The 21,731-nt window shown below is 37.1% G+C and overlaps 2 protein-coding genes across 2 annotated transcripts in view; one reads left to right on the forward strand and one right to left on the reverse strand.

The window, feature by feature from the left end:
- LOC131050397 (large ribosomal subunit protein bL27c) overlaps positions 1–20,563 on the reverse strand; it is a 37,351-nt gene extending 16,788 nt beyond the window's left edge. Inside the window, 2 exon segments of the mRNA XM_057984559.2 lie at positions 1,431–1,736; positions 20,423–20,563. Coding sequence (XP_057840542.2) covers positions 1,431–1,718 — 288 coding nt within the window. The 5' untranslated portion in view covers positions 1,719–1,736; positions 20,423–20,563.
- Positions 15,659–18,032, forward strand: LOC131876426 (uncharacterized). The gene is made up of 3 exons (XM_059221815.1): positions 15,659–16,570; positions 16,686–17,384; positions 17,476–18,032. Exons 1-3 carry the CDS (start codon positions 15,659–15,661, stop codon positions 17,854–17,856), a joined length of 1,992 nt encoding a protein of 663 aa, XP_059077798.1. The 3' UTR covers positions 17,857–18,032.
- Positions 20,564–21,731: the final 1,168 nt, after the last annotated feature.

Here is a 21,731-nt window from a genome sequence, read left to right on the forward strand (position 1 = left end):
AGCAAGATGGTGATCAGTTTCTTGTTATCACTTTGTGTGTGGATGACAATTTACTGGTAACAATAAGGATATGATTGGGGATTTGAAATTTCAGTTTTCATCATAGTTTGATATGAAGGATTTGGGGGCTGCTATATTTATCTAAGGCATGATTATTAACCATTTTGAACTATCAAGAATTATTACCTTTTGATAATTCAATACCATCCATCATTTTACTCCAGGTTTCACATGTAAACTTGCCCTAATTTTCCCTTCATCTAGCATAAATACAGGTCTAGGAGTCACGCCATTCATTAAGAGTTTCACTAAAAAGATCTGTCCATACTCTTCTCTTTAGGATTTGCCTATACAGTTTCTTCGATCTCTTCTTTGCATTCTTAAAATCTTCATCTTATCCAATGACATTTAAGCAAGAAGTAATTATCATAGTGTTCAATTGAGACTTTCTTGAGTTTAGTTCTTTCTTTGACCTGACTCCTAGTCCTCAATTTTCCTCTTAAAGGCCACTGTTTCTTAAATCTTGAGAGACGCAAACCAAGGAAGGTCCTGCATAACCATGTTCTTTGAGGGGCTTCTATTGGCAGTCTTCTACAATCAACAAGTAGCTGGATTACAAGCTAAGTAGCCCTAGACCACTGTATTTTTGCATCATACAAGATGAAGAACCATTGTTTTCACCTTCACTGCTTTTACAATGCTAAGGTTTACTTACGTATATTGTTACTTAAAATTTCTTGTATAGATCTCAGTAGTCTCCAGGATGAATCAGCTGTATATACCCTACCTTTTCTTGTTGATTAATATAAGGTTCCAAAATAGCACACGCTGCAAATAGTGGATATATAAAGGGGTACAAAAACCCACAGATGAGTAATATGAACAATGATAAGAAACAATAAAAGACTGCACCCATAATGGAGCTAGGCAAATCAAGTTTTGTTCTCCTCAATTATAGAACACTATTTTTTATACTCTATACAACAAATGTAGCTAGCTCTGGCAATCATTGAAAATGTATAGGTTTGATTTTTGTCCCTAATGATGAAAATGTTGGCTGCAAACCTATTTATTATGGAGTTGAAACAGCAGATTTCATTAGAGATGTAATCTCTTTTTCTCTGGGATGATATAGACTTGGCATGTTATTAAAAAATGGAAAAATTTAAGTAATAGCTCAAAATTATTACCATATTTTATGCCAGGTGAACCAAATGTAAAGTACATATGGTTTTTTTAATAATTTATATTCCATAGCTGGCACACTGCACAAAAGATCAGATTGGCAAGAGTTTTTAACGCTTGTTTGAAAGGAAAGGACCTTAAGGCCATCACACTAAGTAAAGAAAGAAAGTATGGAGCACTGAAATTATATATAGGGGGTTTTATGAAAAAGTGATCAAAACAAATATGATCAAAGGATAGTTCACCTTGGTTCCCCGTTGCCTGATAATTATTGATCCGGGTTTGGCAACTTGGTCTCCATAGATTTTTACACCTAACCTCTTACCTATTGAGTCTCGTCAATTTTTTGTACTACCAGCTCCTTTCTTGTGGGCAGATTCAATTATTAAAGGTGTCTTTAACTGAAATGAAAAGGCCAACTTCTGCTTTACTATGATAGATTTATCCCCATTGAAAACGGAAGATGAGCTGGATGAGAGAGAAAGTCCCTTCAATGCACCAACCAAGTTACTGCTTGCAATAAGTGTTCCCATAATGCTTATCCTGCAACACTGATATAGATAAAACCAAATAGCTTTCAGTTGGTCTCTTATAGACCAAAATAATAATTTCGAGTATTGTAAATACCAGCTTTGGTAAACTCATAAGTAACAAATATGCCTAATATATCTTAAGAGTTACTAATGATCATTACTAAAAAATGTGCAACTTTCACCTTGATGGGACACATCCTATCAAAAATGCCCCACAATCCACACACAAATAACATATCAACCTATTATTTTATACACACATTTATCTATTCTAAACATTCTTATTTTATATTCAAGAGGTAAATATTATACATTAATCATGCATATACTTATAGGTGTATAAGACACTTTCCAGAAAGAGCAACAATCTAATATATGTGTGCATCCCAATACAGATTGCTGAAAGAGATATCATCGTGTGGATTCCACCAACATAATGAGCACAGAATAAATTCGATGTGAAGGCTTAAGAAACTCCAAAACAAAATGTGATCTGAAGGTGCAATGACTTAGAAAAGAACCATAATTTTTTATAAGAATTCTCCCTGCGTATGCCATGGTGTATAGATGTCCATCGAAGCGTGCAGAAGGTAAATTTTGTCAGATATTATAATTGGAAATGCTCTGATACATATACATATGAAATGTAGAAACACACACAAGGCACGTGGACAATTTGATAGAATGCTGCAAATGCATACAAAATGTGGAATCAAATACAAAGCACTGAATTGCTTGACAAAATACCTCGATGAGAAGTCATCTCATGAGGATAAATGTTTGTGTGCATGACTGATATGGATTCGCTGAAAAAGCTTTTCAAAAATTCAAGATCTCAAAAAGCGTGCAAGAATAGACACAGTGCTTCAAACATATTGGGAGCAAAAGGGTTGGCCTCCGTCAAATCATAATGTTATTGGTTGCTGTCAGTTTTAATCCTGTGGTAGACATGTTTGCAAACAGCCGAAGCTTAGAGAAGGCATGTCGAGTGTTTCTCAAAACGTTTCAATGAGATTCCATCTCATGGAATGCAATGATCACCGCAAGGTTCATAAAATCAATTTGTTTAAAAAGCTTTAGAAACTTTCAAGCAAATGCAATTAGCGGTGTAATGCCAAAGTCTGCAAAATTTAACCACACCTGTGCACAAGGAGGACTACAGGTTATGAACATCCATCGAACCATCAAGAGAAGAGGAATTTTATTAGATGTTATTGTTGCAAGTGCCCTTGTGGATAAATGAGGGATATGGAAGCAAGCACAAGGCATACTAACTGTTTAACATAATGCCTAAAGAAGTGCAATTTCATGACATTCACAGCTAAATTGTAACCATACATTGAAGCATAAATGTCATTAATTTTTGTTACAAGTTGTAGTGAATAATGCAGGCAAGATGCAAAGATATGGACGCAACACATGGACCGTTTGACAAAATGCACAAAGAAGTATGGTCTCATGGCATGTTATGATTACAGAAGACACAAAATCAACTTGTTTAAGTAGCTATATGTAGACCAGTTCCTCTCAGCAGCTGAAGAACTGGAAACCTGGGATAGCAGACGGATGGCTAGAGTGGTGGTCAAAGATTTCGGGCCATGACATTTCCACCACAAAAGTGGGTCCTCCTGTGCCATAATGTCTATATCCATCTTTGCTGCATCTGAATAACCTCTAAGAGTGGCAAATCTTCCCCACTCAGTGCGTATTGTGCCGGCATCTCTGGAATCAAACATCTTCTCTATGCACCTAAAGAAACCTGCCTTCACCTCATCATCCTCAATCGGTGTCGTTCTACCCGGTCTAGCCTTGTACCACTTAGGATTCAAGGCAAAGGCAGCCATATGCAAAGGAGTGTTCAACTTGTCCCATCTACTCTGAATGACAGGCCGGATTTGCTCATTGTAGAATGCTAGAGAGGGGTCCTTCACTCGCACAGCAGCCCTCATCTGGCCAAGCATAGAGTCAATGCACTCATACACCTCTCCAAGGTTAGGTGCATCCCCATCCCCATATCTGATCACCTGGAATACTGGAGAAATGATGGAGACAATGTATTTCGTATCAGTCCAAAACACATCACTCTTCACTATCTCCTTCACCCTTCTCCCCTGCTCTGTCTTGGCCTCAGCCCACCTATTCCACTCATTAGTCATAACCATGAGTTGCAATGCCTCTTGCAACTCAATCATTCTCTCCAAGAGAATGAAATAGGATGCATATCTAGTCTCAACTAGTTTCAAGAACTCCTTCTTCGCGAAGGTCCTGAATAGTGCATGTGAAATGTGGTGGTTGCAGATAAACATCTGCACATCTCTCGCATCGGTGACCACTCCTCTAATCCAGTCAATCTTCCCCATGTCCTTGAGTGCATTGTTCATGGCATGCACACAACATGGGGTCCACCAAATGTGTCTATAGGCTGCCTCAACGAGTCTCCCTGCTGCTCTACACACATATGCTGCATCTGTCACTACTTGGACCACATTTTGTGGCCCAACCTCCTCAATAGCCTCCCTGAGGACCTGAAACTGGAAATCAGCATCTTTACGATGCCCTGTACAATCAACTGCTCTAAGGAAGTATGGGCCCTCTGCACATGTGACCATGATGTTGATGAGTGGACGATGGCTAATGTTCGTCCACCCATCCATAACTATGCTGCACCCCAATGCCACCCAACATGCCTTCATCTTCTCCATCAAAATATTGATCTTGGAATAGCTTTTATCCAAGATCGAGGTCCTCATTTTCGTCTCCCCTGGTGGCACATAAGATGGTCCTCCCTTGGCCACCATATCTATCATCTTCCTATAATAAGGAGACCGTGAAACATGAAATGGAATGCCATTGGCAAAGAAGAAATTGCCAATGGATTCATCTATCTCATCTCTGGCACATTCCGGCTGTCGTGAAGTGATGCCCTAGCAGACAAAGTAGTAGGCATTGAAATATTTGTGTCATCTGGAACCCCCCAAAGCCTGTTAAACTCAATTCTGTACTGTATATTTTTGGGTTCCTCCAAAAACTTACAATGTTTCACGCCTTTTCCTCTCCAAAATAGAAAGTGTGCATTCACCCTGCTAATGCTACCGAACCATTCTCTGTCACAAATATTGCACTTCCACTTCCTTGTTCCCCCACTTGAATGTGATGCAGTGCCTTGTACTGATATTTGTGAAGCAAACTGTTTTAGAGGAGACTTAGGATCAAAATGACCCCTAGCATATGGTGCCAACAACTCTGAAGGGCAACCTGTACTAGCTGCTGCACTTGCCATAGAACTAGATTGGGCTCCAGGATCAGCCCCATGGTCACCCCCCTCATTTTCAGGTTCATATTCTGAATCATTCTCACTATGAGAATGGATTTCCATGTTATCTTGACTCGTGCCTTGGGAGCTCATTGTGAAATTTTCAAATTGACACTGCATTTCACAAAATAAAAATAAAAATAAAAATAAAATCAGCCTTGTTTAACAATATATTTTTAAATTTTTAAATTTTTTTTCCTATTCATCTCAAAATGAGATTTGATGTTGAATCTTGAGGGCAAAATGATGAATCATTTTGCCCTCAAGATTCAACATCAAACCTCATTTTGAGTCTTAAGATGAATAGGGAAAAAAAATTAAAAAAACCAAAAATGACATAGAACAATGAAAATCAGAAAGTAAAACAAAAAAAAAACAAGAAGAAGTTGAAAAACCCTACCTTGTGCTTGAAAAATCTCTCCAAAATGTAGAAGAATCTTCTTCTTCCTCTTCTTCTTGCTTCTTCTAGCTCCTATCACACTTGTAGTCACTTTTCTCACCTCTTCAATCAATCTTCTTCAAGCTGTTCCTCCTCTTCAAGCTGCTGGAAAAAAAATCAGTTTTGCATAATGAGAGTGAAATCCAAACTAAACATGTTTTTGTGTTGTTTTGGGGGGTGGGGTGGGGCCCACGTCCAATTAGGGTTACCCCTTAACCCCCCCCAAAAAGCACATGTCATAAAAAATTTTAAAAAAATGAAAACTGCGCTTTTTATCCCGTGCGAACGCGGGAGACGCCTGGGCATCCCCCCGTCGCTCGAGAGACGTCTGGGCGTCTCTCGAGGGACGGGGGGACGCCCAGGCGTCTCCCACGGAGACGCCCAGACGTCCCCCAGGAGACGCCCAGACGTCTCCGCGTCGGGGACGTCTCCCCGTCCCGGCGGAGTTTGGGTGGCGGTGGCGGGACGGCGGGGGACGTCGCGTCCCCGTCCCCGCGTCCCCGAGACGTCTCTGACGGGGGGACGCGCCCAAAAATGGGGGGGACGCGTCCCCGTGGTTCACTGCTTTCTGGCAAATACAATTGACAGCCGTAATGCCAAATTCTACTACCTTTGCAATAAAATAGGCATGGACACCCATCAAAGAATAATGAAGAGGGGTTTTCATCAGATAATATAACTGGTAATGGTCCAGTGAATATACATGCAAATTATGGAATACAGAGACTGCATGTCAACTGTTTGTTAAAAGAGCCATCATCTCAAGGAATGAAATGAGAAGGATTGAAGAATCTGCACAAAATTGGAGAAATAGGCTTGGGAAAATGAAGACTGGTATTTCAAGATTCAAAACAATTACTGAATAATGCAAAGAGAAGGACAAGTAATTATAGCAATTGCTTTTTGGTTGTAAGCAATGCTGACGTTCTTGTGTAGATTACTGGTAATGATAAATGAAACAATTTGAAAATAGGCCTGCACTATAATGATGTCACAAAACATAACAGAAAGGAAATTTGTATCAAATATTGCTGTTCTAATTGCTCTGCCAATAGACATGGGTGTGATATGTGGTAGACAAGACAAGGCATTTGAACTATTTGTCAGAATACCCCAATGAAATGACATTAAATGGAATGCAATGATTGCAGCCTATGCACAAAATAGATCTGTTGAAAAGGTGCCAGAAACTTTACAAATGAATGCAGCTGATTCACATGTGTGAAAAGTGGAATCATAGACAACAAACCTGAATTGTTGGACAGAATACTTCAAGATGTCATCAAAAAGAATGAGATGAAATGAGTGCAGATTATGCACAAAACAGTCTTGTTGAAAAAGCCCTAGAAACGTGGAAGATGCTATAGTAGACATGTCTGTGAAACATGGGGACAGTGACAGGTCACATGAACTGTTTGACTAAATGCCTCCTAAGGTGCGATGATAGCACAATATGCACAAAATATGTTTGTTGAAGAGGCTTTAGAAAATCGCAGGCAAATACACTTTCCAGATGTATAACAAAAGCTTACAACTTTTAGCATGCATAAAGACAAATCCCACGACTTCTATCATTATTCTCCTTGCTGCACATATACAGGTTTGCAAAAATTGGCTTTGCAAATAATGTAGCAGGGTACTTATAGATTAGTAAAATACCCTAAAAAATTGTGATCTCAGCCAGTTCATTGGAAGCTTTGGAACGAAACTTGGACACTCATTAATGCATAAGGATTAAAGGGAAGTTATCCTGGTGACTTTTCAGTTCATCATACTTTATTTGTAGCCACAGCAAAGAATTTGGGGCAAGATGAAATACAAGTATCGAGGACATGACTATGCTCCTATCCTTGAATGTACACTCCCTGAGATAACTAATACCTTATTGGGAAATGTCAGTATCCATGAAATCTGGAAATCAATGGAGAATGAGGAAAAGACTCCAATAGCATTAAAAATGTTAGACAGTGGGTTGGCACATGCAAGGGGTCACCCAATATCAGTTTAGTGGGCAGAGCTTGTGTTGGAATGTTGGATATTAGAGTTGTTGGAATGTGTTGTTGTCATTGATGTCAACATATTCCTGTGTTGCACAGAATTAGTTTGTTGCAAAGAGTTGAGTTGGTTTGGTTGCAGATGTACTGATGTGGATTAATGGGTTTTGAGATGCTTATCTCTAGTTGATTCAGTGTGAGTTTCAGTGTTCTGGAAGATGATTTGATCGAGTTATGTGATCTGGTGTGATGGTTGGCTTTTCTGTTGGTTTGGTATTGCGGAGTTGTGGTTTCTGGATTGTTTTGCTCCAAAATTGATTCCTTATGTTGTGTGGATTTTGGAGAGTGTTCGGGACGTTCATGTGTGTCCTTATATTGGATGGTTCATGATTTGGAACTTCGCAAGCGTATCTTTCAGTTTGTTGTTGGTTTTCTTGAGCTCCAATGATGATATAATGATGATTCTTGTTATCTAAGTTGTTGCGATGATTGCAGAGGAATTCACATTGCTTGTTGATGTTCTTTCATCGTGTTCTATGCGTTTTAGTGGTCCTCGTTGATCGTGGTACGCATTATTGAAGATTTTATTGGTTCGGTGGTATTCTTCATGTTATGCAACATATTTGGTGGTTTAGTGTGTTGCGGATGATCTTGGTGTGATATTCGATGGTGTTGCATATTCGAAGATTTGATTTGGGTCCATGCTATGTCCTTGCTGACATTGTATTGGTCCGGTTATAGATTTATGTATCGTGTGGTGTAATTTTGTAATTAGGTCTGATGTGTTGAGCCGACCTTAAGATTAAGGTTGATGAATTGTATAAACAAGTGATGTAATCATGTGAGATGCATGTCTGCGAGTGTCTATGGTTGTGTTTATGATCTTTGAGAGTATTGTATGTGCGATCCAGCGAATTGATCTTTCAATGGAGTGAAGAAGTGCAAAGAAGAGTTGTTGTGCAGACAATGTGCTTAACCGGAACTGTGATCAAGCATTTGGAGATGCTATTTCTTCAGTTCATGTAATCTGGATTGTTGTTCGATCTTTGTAAGGCAGTGAGCCTTCCCAGGGCTGTGGCCCTTATTGTATTTGAGCAGTGAGCTCTAGGTAGTGTGCCTGAATGCATGTGCATTCTCTATTGTAATATTTTCACATACTACTACAGAGTATCATCTTATTGTGGGTAGGTTAGGTTCCCACCGTGGTTTTTCCCTTAACCGGGTTTTCCACATCAAAAATTTGTGTGTTATGTGTGATGTTGATGTGGTGTTTATCTTTGATGTTGTTGTTCTTGATCAGATTTGAAGTTAAAGTTAATTTGTTTGAGTTTGTTGAAAACTAATTCACCCCCCCCCCCCCCCTCACAGTTTCCCTGCTGCCTTGTTGCCAACATGGAATGCATGAGGTCATATAAATTTATAATCCAAATACTCGGGAAGTAATAACAATCAATGGTAAGAGTGGTGGTGAGACTTGATCCAATTTCTATCGCAATTGTTTTCAGGTTGCCAGTAAGAGATCAGTACACAAATGTGGACAAAGAGTATGCAGACGGATACTTTCCCAATAATAAGACTCAATGCCTCAATGCTATAGCTAAAAATTGGCTATTGACACCTAGAAGAGGAAAATCACAGCTGTCAAGGTCAATCCACATGTCCTTGTTGGTGGAAGATATCGTTAATACGGTTATCTTTTTTAACAGATCAATGGAGAATAAAGATTCTCATGATTTCGAGGGATGGATGTTCCTTTTTATTAACATCATTTGTGAAGGTGTTCAATTCTTTGATTGGGCGGAGATCATTAGCAATAACCTACACAGCCAACTAATTGAACTTAAAGCAAACCAGTATTTTTACATGGCATCCTATCTCTTTTATGCCATTGCTGTAATGAAGAGTTGGCCAGGGCTTAATAAGCGAGGTATCTATGATGAGACAGCTTTGATTTATGACTATCATCCATAGTTGCAGTTGGAACAGAGCTTTCATCATTTCCGAAGAGTTAATGATACCTTATGCTAACAGTAAGGGAACTTCAGGGAAACATTCGGCTCAGGATATCTCTAGAAGCAGCAACACTTGTTCAGCGATATGGGAGTTGCTTCATCCAATTCCCGAGGTTCACTTACATTAGAATAGGAGGTTACAATGGATATCCATTCATGTTACCAAGATTTGTAGATGACAAATTGATGCTAATTGAAATATGCAGGCAAATTAGTCAGATCAAAAGGATATGTAAAAATAAAAGGATGGCATCCTTTTCCCAATTGGCATTGGTCATTACATTTGCAAATCAAATTCAGATGCTCGGGACATTGAGAGGTCAATCATCAAGATCAATCTATATCCCTATGAGATTTCCCTGTGATAGCAAAGGGTATGCTATTGAGAAATTGAATCTTGGCTTTGGTATCAATCACTTTCCTAGCATTGAAGATTTTTGGGAAGACTGTGAAGATGATTTTTGAGTCCGAAGAAGAGATTGGAGGAGGCTCACAGTCAAACAGATCATTGATTTCAGGTTGGGATTGGACGTAACTAGCATTGAAGATGATGAGTCAACTTTGATTGACCCTTTCTATTTTTAGAAGATCCAGGTGATTCCTCTACCGCCTATAGATTAGTTTTCCAGAATTGAAGAGCCTAGATGAAAGAACAGCTTATGTTATGAGAAGGACAAAAGACTAGGTAGAAAACAAAATGCTCAAAGCTACAACCACTCAGCCTCCAAATATGGATGTTACTTCAAGGAAAAGGAATAATAGTCATGTAGCTTCGTCTTCCTCTTCGAAATCATGAAATTCCACCCCAATTCTAAAATCACAACAAATTGCTTCAAGCGATAATGGTGGTGTTGAAGACCCAAACAAAAGAGGGGATCTTGCAAAAGCTTGTGAAAACAATTCTAACATAAGGAAAAGAAGATCTAGGACAAAGGGAATGGTGATAAATACAATTCAGGAGGACGAAGAAGGAAATGAGTATGTAGCCCCACAGCAACCTCCCAATGATAATGAGCAGAAAATTTCTTCTATTTCACCATCTATCATCATTACATCACCCCCTCATGATGACTTTATCCCATCCGAGATACCAAAGGTAGACATTACTCAAGATGAAGTCCCAATGTCATTTGTTCCCAACTCCTCAATGTCATTAAACTCGCCACTCTCCAACATTCAAGAACCTTTGCAAGTTTCTCCTTCTTCATGGCTACAACGAAGTTTACAAAATAAGAAAAGGGTTATCCAATTAGTGACACCTGGATTTGATACAGTTACTAATTTGCTCCAGAAAACAATGAAACCAAAGAAGACTAAGGTGACATCACGATTGGCAATTGATTCTTCATTAGCCAACCTTTGTGTTGAAATTGCTCGACCTACTTTAGAGAAGAACATAGAGGAGGCCAATGAAAGTGATTTCAACATCACTAAGGTAGATCTAGGTCCTTCATCAACTAAGGGAGATGTGCATAACTTTTGAATGTCCACAATCAAATTAATAGAGAGAACAGAAAAAGAGAAGCAATCAAAAGATCAACTCAAACACCAAGTGCAAGTATTGACATCCTACATCAAATCTATTGTGGACCCTTCTGATGTACCTTCAAAGACAGCTCCCACATCAGCACTTACAGGTTCTGAAGGTATTATCGAGAAGAGAGTTGTTGAAGATATACATTAGTATCGATCTTATGGTAGGATGATTGAGGGATGGATAAACCAAATGAAAGTCGAAGCTTTAGATTTCACAGTCAAAGCAAAGGACATTTATGAAAAGGTTGATCTTCAGGAACAAAAGATAACAAGCGAATTGAAACATGTCAAAGAGCAAGAATTGACCTCGCAAAGTATACCAAAGGAATTCCAAGAGATGTCTAAGATAAACACAAATATACTTATTGCTGAAAATGTTTTCATCAATCCAGAAGATAATCAGTCAAATGTATGGTACAAAAGCATAAACTGGAAGCTTGTGAATATCAATCAAAATTTGATTGAGAATGAGAAGTTGTTGACAAATTGTGAGCAAATAAAAATGAAAATACAGGATGATCTCATTACCATCATTGCGGATGTATTAGCGAAAGATAATTTTCAGCAAACAGATGCTCAAACTCTCTTGAGTAAGTTTGATGTCAGAATCAATGCAGAATTGGCAAACAAACGGATTTCTGGTGCTGGTGTGATGAAGAGGTTGAGTGTTATTTTGGTCACTCTGGATGCCTGCGATATATCCGGTTATCATCAGGAGTTACTTGATATCCAAGATAATCGAGCCACTTCCAAGCTGAAAATGAATAACGTGGTTATTCCTAGGTACAAATCTATGATGGAGGCCCTTGAGTCATACAGAGCTTTCAAAGCTGTCTTCAGTTCAGCAAGAGAAAACTATAAATCAGGATGCTTCTTCAAGAGGTGCTGAAAGCAACATCGAGGCATAATTTTAGAAATTCTCATTGTTATTAGTTGTTAAAGGTCACTTGTTATGGTTTTTGGCTTTATTTTTGTAATCATGGCCTCTTGTCACATTTTAGTCAAATTTGAGTGGTTGACTCTTTTTGAGCAAAAATGTAATGGTTAATAACTTAATTATTTTTGCGCAGAAGTTCAAAGGTTAATAACTTGATTCTATTTACGCAAAAATGTAATGGTTAATAACTTAATTATTTTTGCGCAGAAGTTCAAAGGTTAATAACTTGATTCTATTTACGCAAAAATGAGTTAGTTATTAATCCGAAAATGAAAGGTAATTACACACACAAAGTGGTTATTTTAAGAATTCTATATAATGAGATTTCGTAGCAGCATAAAGGACTTTTGGCTTTTATGAGTTTTTGGGAGAGCAAAAACTTTGAGTTGTACAAATCTGTGAAATGAATGCAAAACATTTTTGGAGGCGTTTCATGGTGTTAAGTGTTATTCATTGTTAACTTGTCATATGATAATGTTGAGGAAACATTTGTGATCTTTGATCCTGATTTTGTGAATGGCAATGGTCAAGTTTGAATAGTTTATTATAGCATATCCTTCTTTGGTATCTTTGAAGTGGATGTGTTAGATCGAAATCATGTTTCATCATGAAGTGTCTTATGCGTAGTCTTTGATCTTTAATGGTGAAGTGAGTAAAGTCGTAACCTATTTGTGAAACCTCAATAGTTGTACAACTATTGTTAAGAGTTTCCTTTAATGTTTTGAAGTGTTTTAAATCCTTTTTGAGTAAAAGTATATTGAAAATCCCAAAAAACCATATCATATGAGGGAGCTGCCCCTCTCAAACGCAGAGGAAGATCACAGTTTGTGAGCGGTCTATCCAACTGTTGTAAAGAGTTTGTCACTTTTTCCATTGGACAAATCACACTATTTTCACAGTGACAAATATGTTTACCAACACATCTTAATTGCTTACTCCCTTTACACCTTCATCTCTCATTGAGGAGACACATCTCTTTAAAAAAAAGAAAAAACTCCCTTTTAAAGGGTCATGTCTCCTCATTGCTGTGTTATTATTATTTAATTCAGATCTGCACTTCAAATTGTAGATTAAAATCCCCCCCCTCCAAATGAAGTTCTCTCCTCCCTTTTATACCTCATGTTTGAAGGAGTCACAACTTTCCACTTCATGCCTTTTGACCATTCATTAACGTTGATTAAATTTTAATTATTTTAATTTCATTCTTTTATATTTTAATTTTAATTTTATTCTTTTCTATTATAATTTTATTATTAGTATTTATTATTAAATCCTATTTCAAAATGGGGACATTACATCATTGTATTGTGGTTTATTGTAATTTGTAAAATGTAAATCTAGGAGCCATCTCTCAACCAACACCCTCTAGATTACAACCTATGATGGCTATTAAAGATTGGCCAATAGCACCACCGGTGTTTGTAATCTATGATAGTTATCAATGGTATTTTGTAACCATTGAAAACAAAATTCTGCTCGAGGTATTACATTGCCTTCATGAGTTTTCCAAGTGCAATGATATAATGGTTCTCCTCAGACTTGGCAAATTTCTGTTGGAGTAAACCAAGAATCTAAAAGCATGAAAATATAACTTCCACTAGTGAAATGTTAAATATAAGGATAATCTATCATATAATATGAAGAGTGTGTAAAATGTTCATAAAATTCCTTGCATATATAGGCAAGGTAGATGAGGTGAGAAGGTAGGAGTGAAACTCTAATTACCCTTCCAAAGGTGAAACACTTGTGAACTCACTTGAGAAGTGTGTGGCAAGTGTCAAACATGAGTGCACTAGGTGTCTTGAGTGATGAAGACACATGTCTCGATGCTATGAAATGAGACAAAAACATAAAATATAAACTTAAGCTAAGTGTGAATTGGTCATCCTAGAAAGGTAATTAGCTAACTAGGTGCATAAGACTCTATTTACACTAACAATTGGGCAAGCACACCAAACTAGAATGATAGCACTTGTTATGAATATGGTTCTTTTCCAAGTTTCTAAGATAAAAAGATAAATGCTTTGAAATTTCAGGGTGGTCCATCATGTCCAAAGATATATGGGACTGGATACGCTAATTTACTTAGTGTTTGCAGGTTTACTCCAAAGTGTTTTTCTAAAATGCAAATAGAGTTTTTGGGGCCTATTTGGAGAGACTAGAGATGGACTCGTAGGAATGTTTTTTCTTTAATGCACATTTCTGTAGTGAAAGCAGCTAAAACCTTTTAGGTGTGCATAAAAAGCAAACTATAGGGGACTCTTTGTGCACCCCGCAATGTAAAACAACACCGACAAAAAAAATATGGATGATTGGAGACCTAAAGAGACAGATGCCAAATTATGCAATATTTTTGCATAAAAACTTATAAGAATTCAATCAGTTTTTTTTAGAGAAGTTTAAGGATAGACCTAAAGAATTCAATCATGTATAGAATTTCTAAAAGGCTAAGTTACCGGTACTTCCTAGTTTGCTCCCAAATCCGGATACGATACGTACCGGATTCGGATTCGCCATGGAATCCCTGTGGATTCGAACAGGGTACTGTTTTTTTTAACCTGAAACGTATCCGCGTTTTTAGACACGAACCCCGACGCATCCGATGTAAACGTGGCGATTCCGTAGGGTTTTTTTGCCGAATCTGCACGTGCAAAAATGTCGAAGGTTTTTTCACATCGTTTTAAACCCGAAAGTTAAAAAAAAAAGAAGAAACATCCCACGAAAGCGCAGGAGGAGGGCACGGGAGCCACGAAAACATAGGAGGCCGCCACGGGTTGCACAGAAGGAGGAGGCCGCCGCCACGGGTTGCACAGAAGGAGGCCGCCACGGGTTGCGGGTTGCACAGGAGGAGGAGGCCGCCACGGGTTGCGGGTTGCACAGGAGGAGCCACGGCAGAGGACGCGCGAAGGAGCCACGGCAGAGGACGCGCGAAGGAGCCAAGACGGGAGGCGCCATTTCGAGCTTGCAGGTAGGTTGTTAATTTCGAAATTTTTATAATAGTTTGTTAAATTTTTTATTTTTATTATAGTTTGAATTTATTAATTTTAAATCAATTAATAGTTTGTTAAATTAAAAGTTAAAAAAAAAACCTAATATAAATTAAAAATTACAATTTTCGATTTTTAATATTAAATAATAAAAGACTAAAAACTATAAAACTATTTTAATGGTTAATAATTTATTAATTATTATTATTTTAAATATGAATTATTCATATTTAAAATAATAATAATTAATAAATTATGAACCTATTAAAATAGTTTTATAACTTTTATTATTTAAAATTAAAAATCGAAAATTGTAATTTTTAATTTATATTAGGTTTGTTTTTTTAACTTTTAATTTAACAAACTATTAAGTGATTTAAAATAAACAAAGTTCAAACTATAATAATAAATTATAAAACTATTTTGCTAAATGTTAAATATATAATATTAAATATTAATATTTTTTTTTTTAATTTGTTGTAGAAATCATAATGGCAACGACTAGTAGCTCTACTCCTCAACGGACTTTCAAAACTGACCCAAATTCACCTTTATGGAAATATGTCAAAATAATAGACCAAGTAAAAGGTGGTGGAACATTTTTATGGATATGCAACTTCTGTAGTACGAAAAAAACTAGCTCCTACAGTCGTGTCAAAGCCCATTTTTGTGCCATTCCCCAACAAGGAATCAAACCATGTCTAGGAAAGAACGGAAATGGGATGTCACCTCAAGAAATAGCAGGATATATTAGAGAGCAAGAGGAAGCAGATGCAAGAGTTGGTCGTGCCTCAAACCATCCTTTGTTGACAGGAAGAGGAAGTAAATCAAAGAGGCCCCCTACTTCTCCATCTTATAGCGATTTTCCTGATATCGTGGTAGAGAGCCACCCATTCTTGGACCCAATTAGTGAAGACCCTGTTATTGTGAAGAGAAGCAAGGGACCATTAGAGAGAGCATTTAAGAATGATGCTAGAGAGATTGCAGATCAATCCGTTGGAAGATGTCTATATGCAAACGGTTTGTCATTTAATGTGGTACGATCACCATATTGGCAGGATATGTTGAAAAAGGTAAATGAGGCTCCACAAGGGTACACAGGGCCAGGTTATGAGAAGGTGCGTAGCACCTTACTAGCAAAGGAGGTAAAAAACATAGACAATGCATTGGCTCCCATTAGAAATTCATGGAAACAAACAGGGGTGTCCATCATTTCAGATGGATGGAAGGATACCAAAAATCGGCCATTAATTAATGTAATTGCAGTGTGCCCTAAAGGGGCAATGTTTCTGAAAGCTGTGGATTGTGAGGGACAGGTGAAGGATGCACAATTTATTGCTAACATCCTTATACAATGCATTCAGGATGTGGGACCTCAAAATGTTGTCCAAGTAATAACGGACAATGCAAAGAATTGTAGAGCTGCAGGTATGTTGATTGAGACACGGTTTGAACACATATTTTGGACACCTTGTGCTGTCCACTCTCTCAACCTCATGCTACAAAAGATAGGCAGGAAAATAGATTGGATCAAACAAATTTATGTTGAGGCTGAAGAGATCCAAATGTTCATCACAAACCATAACATGTCACAGGCCATTTTCAGATCATTTTCACAGTTGGAGTTGCTAAAGGTAATTGAAACACTTCAATTTTTAAAATCTACATTTCACTTTGATGGTTACTTAATTTTTATTTTTTTATCATGTCTTCTTTGTATTCTAATTTTTATTTTTAATTTTTGAATAGGTTGCCGAGACCCGATTTGCATCCAACACAATCGTCTTGAGGCGACTTGTGAAGGTGCGACAGCCACTTGCTAGCATGGTAATTAGTCAAAGTTGGTCCCTATGGAGGCAATCCAATACTGAAAGGGCAGCAAATGTAAAGCGCATGATCCTAGATGACATTTGGTGGGATCGAGTGGAATATCTTTTGAGTTTCACTGAGCCCATCATGAGTATGATCCGTTATACTGACATGGATCACCCATGTTTGGGAGAGGTATATGATGGCATTGACTCGATGATTGAGAAAATGAAAGCCATCATCAATGCAAAAGAGCAAGATCCCGAAGAAACTTTCTTCAAAGAGGTTCAATCAATTTGTGTTGAGCGGTGGAACAAAATGACCACCCCACTACATCTTCTTGCATTTGCATTGACTCCCAAATTTTATAGTGATGAAATGCTTGCTAAGCCATCAAGGGTACCACCATATAGAGATTCAGAAGTCAGTGAAGGGTGTAGGACAGCACTTACTAAACTCTTCCCAGATTCTGAAATGGAGGATTTAATGACAAGTGAGTTTGCTGATTTTGTAGCCTCCAATGGTCAAAGTGTTTCCGCTCTCCGTGACAAGTATAAAAAGGATTCTCATGCTTGGTGGTACCTCAATGGCCATACATCACCAAACCTTCAAACTCTTGCAATCAAAGTTTTATCGCAAGTAAGTTTCTTAATTTTTATTGCTCTCTAAATTTAGATTTTTTACTATTTTATAATTGTCACCCTCTCACTTTGTGTCAATTATTCAATAGGTTGCTAGTTCCTCTTCATCTGAGCGAAATTGGAGCACATACTCCTTTATCCACTCAGTGAAACGCAACCGACTGGCAGCAAGTAAGGCAGAAGAGCTCGTTTATGTGCATTCAAACTTGCGCCTTCTTACTCATAAACAAAATGAGTATAAGGATGGGAGCACAAAGTTTTGGGATGTAGATCCAGAGCGAACTGATTTGGATTTTTCAGCTGCCACACAATCTTTACTTTCTGGGGAGTCTGATAGCCAATGTGCTGCTAGTGCAAGTGGCAGTGAGGCTGCATGTGGTTCCAGTACTCTACCTACATCATCTAATGTCAATGATGATGTTGATCTTGATCTTCCTAGTGACCCATATGATGCTATTGCTGATTATTAGTTGTGTTATTTTATTGTTGAACGGTTGAGCCAGTGAACAATGAATTCGATATCTATCATAACATTCAAAGTTTGTAATTTTGTTATAGACTTATAGTTATATCAATATGAATCATATATGATAGTTCCAAGTTTTGTTTAGCATATGGATGATATGTGGGATTCTAAATTTAATTTTTGTTTCTACTTATTAGAGTGTATATATGTATATATTTATGATTTTTACATTTTTTTGTACGGACGTACCCGGACGTACCCAAGCCCCCCCTAAAAAAAAAGCCGTACCAGCGTACCGTACCCACGTACCCACGTACCCGTACCCGTACCCGTACCGGCAACTTAGCTAAAAGGATGTTGAATCATTCCAAATTGATACAAAAGCAGAGATAATAGCTCTATTTGTTTGGGAAGATGATCTCTCAAATGTAGCACCCCTATCCTTTGTTGAAGTTACATAGACATGTGGCTTCAGAAAAGAATGTAATCATATCAAAAGCATATTGGTACATCTTTGTACCGATGAGTTCTAACCATGTAACCAACCATGTGAAAGAAAACACCCTTCTGGAAAACCAGGCTGTTTGTCACTTAACACAATCTTTTAAAAATTTAGTCGTTTTGTGTCACTCCAATCCCTTGCCTTGTGATGTTTGGTCTTTAAAGTACAAGAGTCAGTATAATGGCACAAAACTTGGAGAAATATGCTGCACAATGAATAAGGTTTATGAAGAAAAATGATAAGTTTAACATATGAAGGTAGCCCAATCTCTACTACTCACTCTATGTGAAAATAGCTTTGGCAACCAAGGTGGTATCCATTCTATAATAGATAATTCTGTCAGAAAATTTGTCACAAAATAACCTCGACACCAAGGAAAACAAAATAAATGTAAAATTCATTTAATAGTTCAAAACAAAGTTTTAAAACTTAGACTCGTCATGGACTCCGCAAATAAAAAAATTGGACTCGGACTCGGACTCGCGAAAGACAGCCAAAAAAAACCGTAGTTTTACAAAAAAACATAAAGAAATTAATGCATTTAGAGAACATAAGAGCCATAAATGAAACATAACACATGTCATATGATCTCCAAACATTCAATATTTGCAATTTCATCATTCATATTCATAGGTTCAAACTTTAAAATGTATAATAGCAGCATAAGTTTATAAATGTTTACAAAATTACATATAATGATAGGTCTAGATCTTGGGGGAGAGAGGAGAGACTGAGATAGAGAGTGGTAGAGAGAGGGGATAGAGGAAGAGTGATAGGGAGATAGATAGGTCTAAAATTCGGGGCAGATAAAGTAAGTGAGATAGAGAGGGAGAGAGAATGCTAATAGGAGCCTACTGATTACTGAAATTTGACTAAGTCTGAAAATTTAAAAAAGCTTTTAAAACCTAGAATTTGCATTATAATTCTTAGAGATCTGAAACCACTCTCAAACATCCTGCCAATATATACATAAAATATAACTTAAAGTATACTTAAATGTTATATTTCATGTATATATCCTGATGAAGAGAATGAGACTAACTTGAAAAAAAAAGATTTAGATAAATTTTTGGCGTGTTTTTTGGGTTGCACGAGTCTAGTCAAAAGACTCTCGAGTTCAAGTGAAAGACTCGCACGAATCAATTTGAAAGACTCGCCTCGCGAGTCTGTGATGAGTCGACTCGTGGCATACATGAAATATAACTTAAAGTATACTTAAATGTTATATTTCATGTATATATTCTGATGAAGAGAATGAGACTGACTTGAAAAAAAAAGATTTAGATAATTTTTTGGCATGTTTTTTGGGTTGCACGAGTCTAGTCAAAAGACTCGCGAGTCCAAGTGAAAGACTCGCGAGTCTTTCAAAAAGACTCACCAAGACTTGCCTCGCGAGTCTGTAGCGAGTCGACTCGTGGCGCCACTGGACTCACGAGTTTTAAAACTATGGTTCAAAATATCTCTATGTGAAGCGAATTTAAAATGGGTTTTACAATAATATCATATATAGAAAACAGCCATAGATAAAACACACAACCAATTTAACAGAAAACAACAGAACTGATGTCAAATGAAATGATCCAGCGGAGTACAAATTCCAAAAAAAAAGTCACCGAAACCATGGCAAGTGAATTTCCTCGAGATGTAGCACAAATTGTGTTGTGCTATCAACAATTCCGATGAAAAAAAAATGGGCAGAGTTTGCAGGAAAAATGTTACGAAACCCTACCAAAGCAGATTTTTTTGAAATCATACAAACCAAAACCACTCTCCCTATAGCTGCTGGTTCAATATTCACAGTAAGCGAACAGTAGATTTATGATATCCGGCTTTTAGAGGTACTAGATTCTTGAGGTCGAGACAAGATTTTTTCAGCCTTTTAAACGAAAACATTGTTGCAAGTTAAAATTTGTTTTCAGGCAGGGGCGAGGAATGTTTCATCTATCTGAAATTTGTTTTTCCCCGACGTGAGACAACTTTCGAGGTGAAATCTTCTACAAAAAAAATGTAGTATCGGCTAAAAACTCTATCTAAAGCAAAACAGAGCAAACAAAAACTACCAACTCACCTGAAAGCACTTTCTGCGAATCAAACTGTTGAACGGTTAAAAATCTATGAGCTTTTGAAAAGCTACCGTTTTTGGAGTAGAAATCAGAAGCTAAGCAATTGTATCCTCCTGTTTGGATAAGAATAAAGATTTAAAGTTCCACATTTTCTTATTAAAATATATATATATATATTTCATAATTAAATTGCTCTATGATCATCATCAAGACAGAAAAATTTAAAAAATTTAAAGGAAAGATGGAAAATAAAGAACGATAGATAGAAAGGTGGGGGGAATAAATAAAAATAATAAGAGTAAAACAATAATAATAAAATAAAATAAAAAACAAGAAAAGGAAGAAACCTAAGGAGAGACACAGAAAAATAAGATGAAAAAAATAAGGAAAAAAAAAAAGCACAAATAAATAAATAGAAAAAAATAACTACAAAGACAAGAAACAAGCAACTAAACATACATACCAACATATATATATCACCCTTGGCAACAAAAGCTTTCACAAGTAATTATTTAATGAAATAAAAGATTTTATTGAGCTCACGAGACCAAACAGTCTATGGGACCAAGACAATCATCCTTAATTTATCTTTAAACTCTTTTCAATGTTCGATCTCTTTCTATTTATCTTGACTAGTAGGGTGGTTGTCTGATTAATCATTTCTTCTTCAAATAGTTGATGCATCTTGTCAACCTTGAAACTATTTTCATACTGATTATGAATATCCTCATAAGCCATGCATTCCATGATGAAATGCCATTTTGTTTCCATTGTTGCCTTATTGCAAAAAAATGCAAGCTCTTTCATATTTTAGGAGAGGGGCTAGGCCAACTTTGGGCCCAAGTGGAGAGCTGGGAAGAGCATCAATTATCATTCATGTTCCATCTAATCTTTTAATAGTTAATTTTAAAGAAATAAAAAAATGATAATTAAAAGTTCATCAATAAATCACATGTATCACCGCCCATTTTTCCCCCGGTTCGAGTTGTGCAACTTTATTGGTACCCATAGCGCATGACTATTGGAGAATTTGTGCATAAGTATTGGTCATTTTTGAGGTGGTTGCAGTATATGGTTATTGGGGTATCTTTAACTAGGTATCAAGCAACACTTTGAAATGATCACTTTTTTACTCATGCATACATAACAGATCCCACAATGTGCATCATTACTACCCAAAAGCCAAAATAATAGTTATAAGCAATCAAGTCGCATACAAAGACAACCAAAGAAAATCGTCAAAATCTGATATATCATTTAGGATCTGTGGGTGTGCGAAGTTAGCTATAACCACTACTAGTACACTTCCCCTCT

The sequence above is a fragment of the Cryptomeria japonica genome, chromosome 1 (genome assembly GCF_030272615.1).
Source record: "Cryptomeria japonica chromosome 1, Sugi_1.0, whole genome shotgun sequence".
NCBI lineage: Eukaryota > Viridiplantae > Streptophyta > Pinopsida > Cupressales > Cupressaceae > Cryptomeria > Cryptomeria japonica.

Excerpts from the sequence above, each read along its gene's own strand:
- LOC131876426 (XM_059221815.1), top strand. The coding sequence starts at position 15,659 with ATGTCACCTCAAGAAATAGCAGGATATATTAGAGAGCAAGAGGAAGCA. Across the intron at positions 16,571-16,685 it reads CACAGTTGGAGTTGCTAAAG|GTTGCCGAGACCCGATTTGC; the intron begins GTAATTGAAACA and ends ATTTTTGAATAG. Across the intron at positions 17,385-17,475 it reads CAATCAAAGTTTTATCGCAA|GTTGCTAGTTCCTCTTCATC; the intron begins GTAAGTTTCTTA and ends ATTATTCAATAG.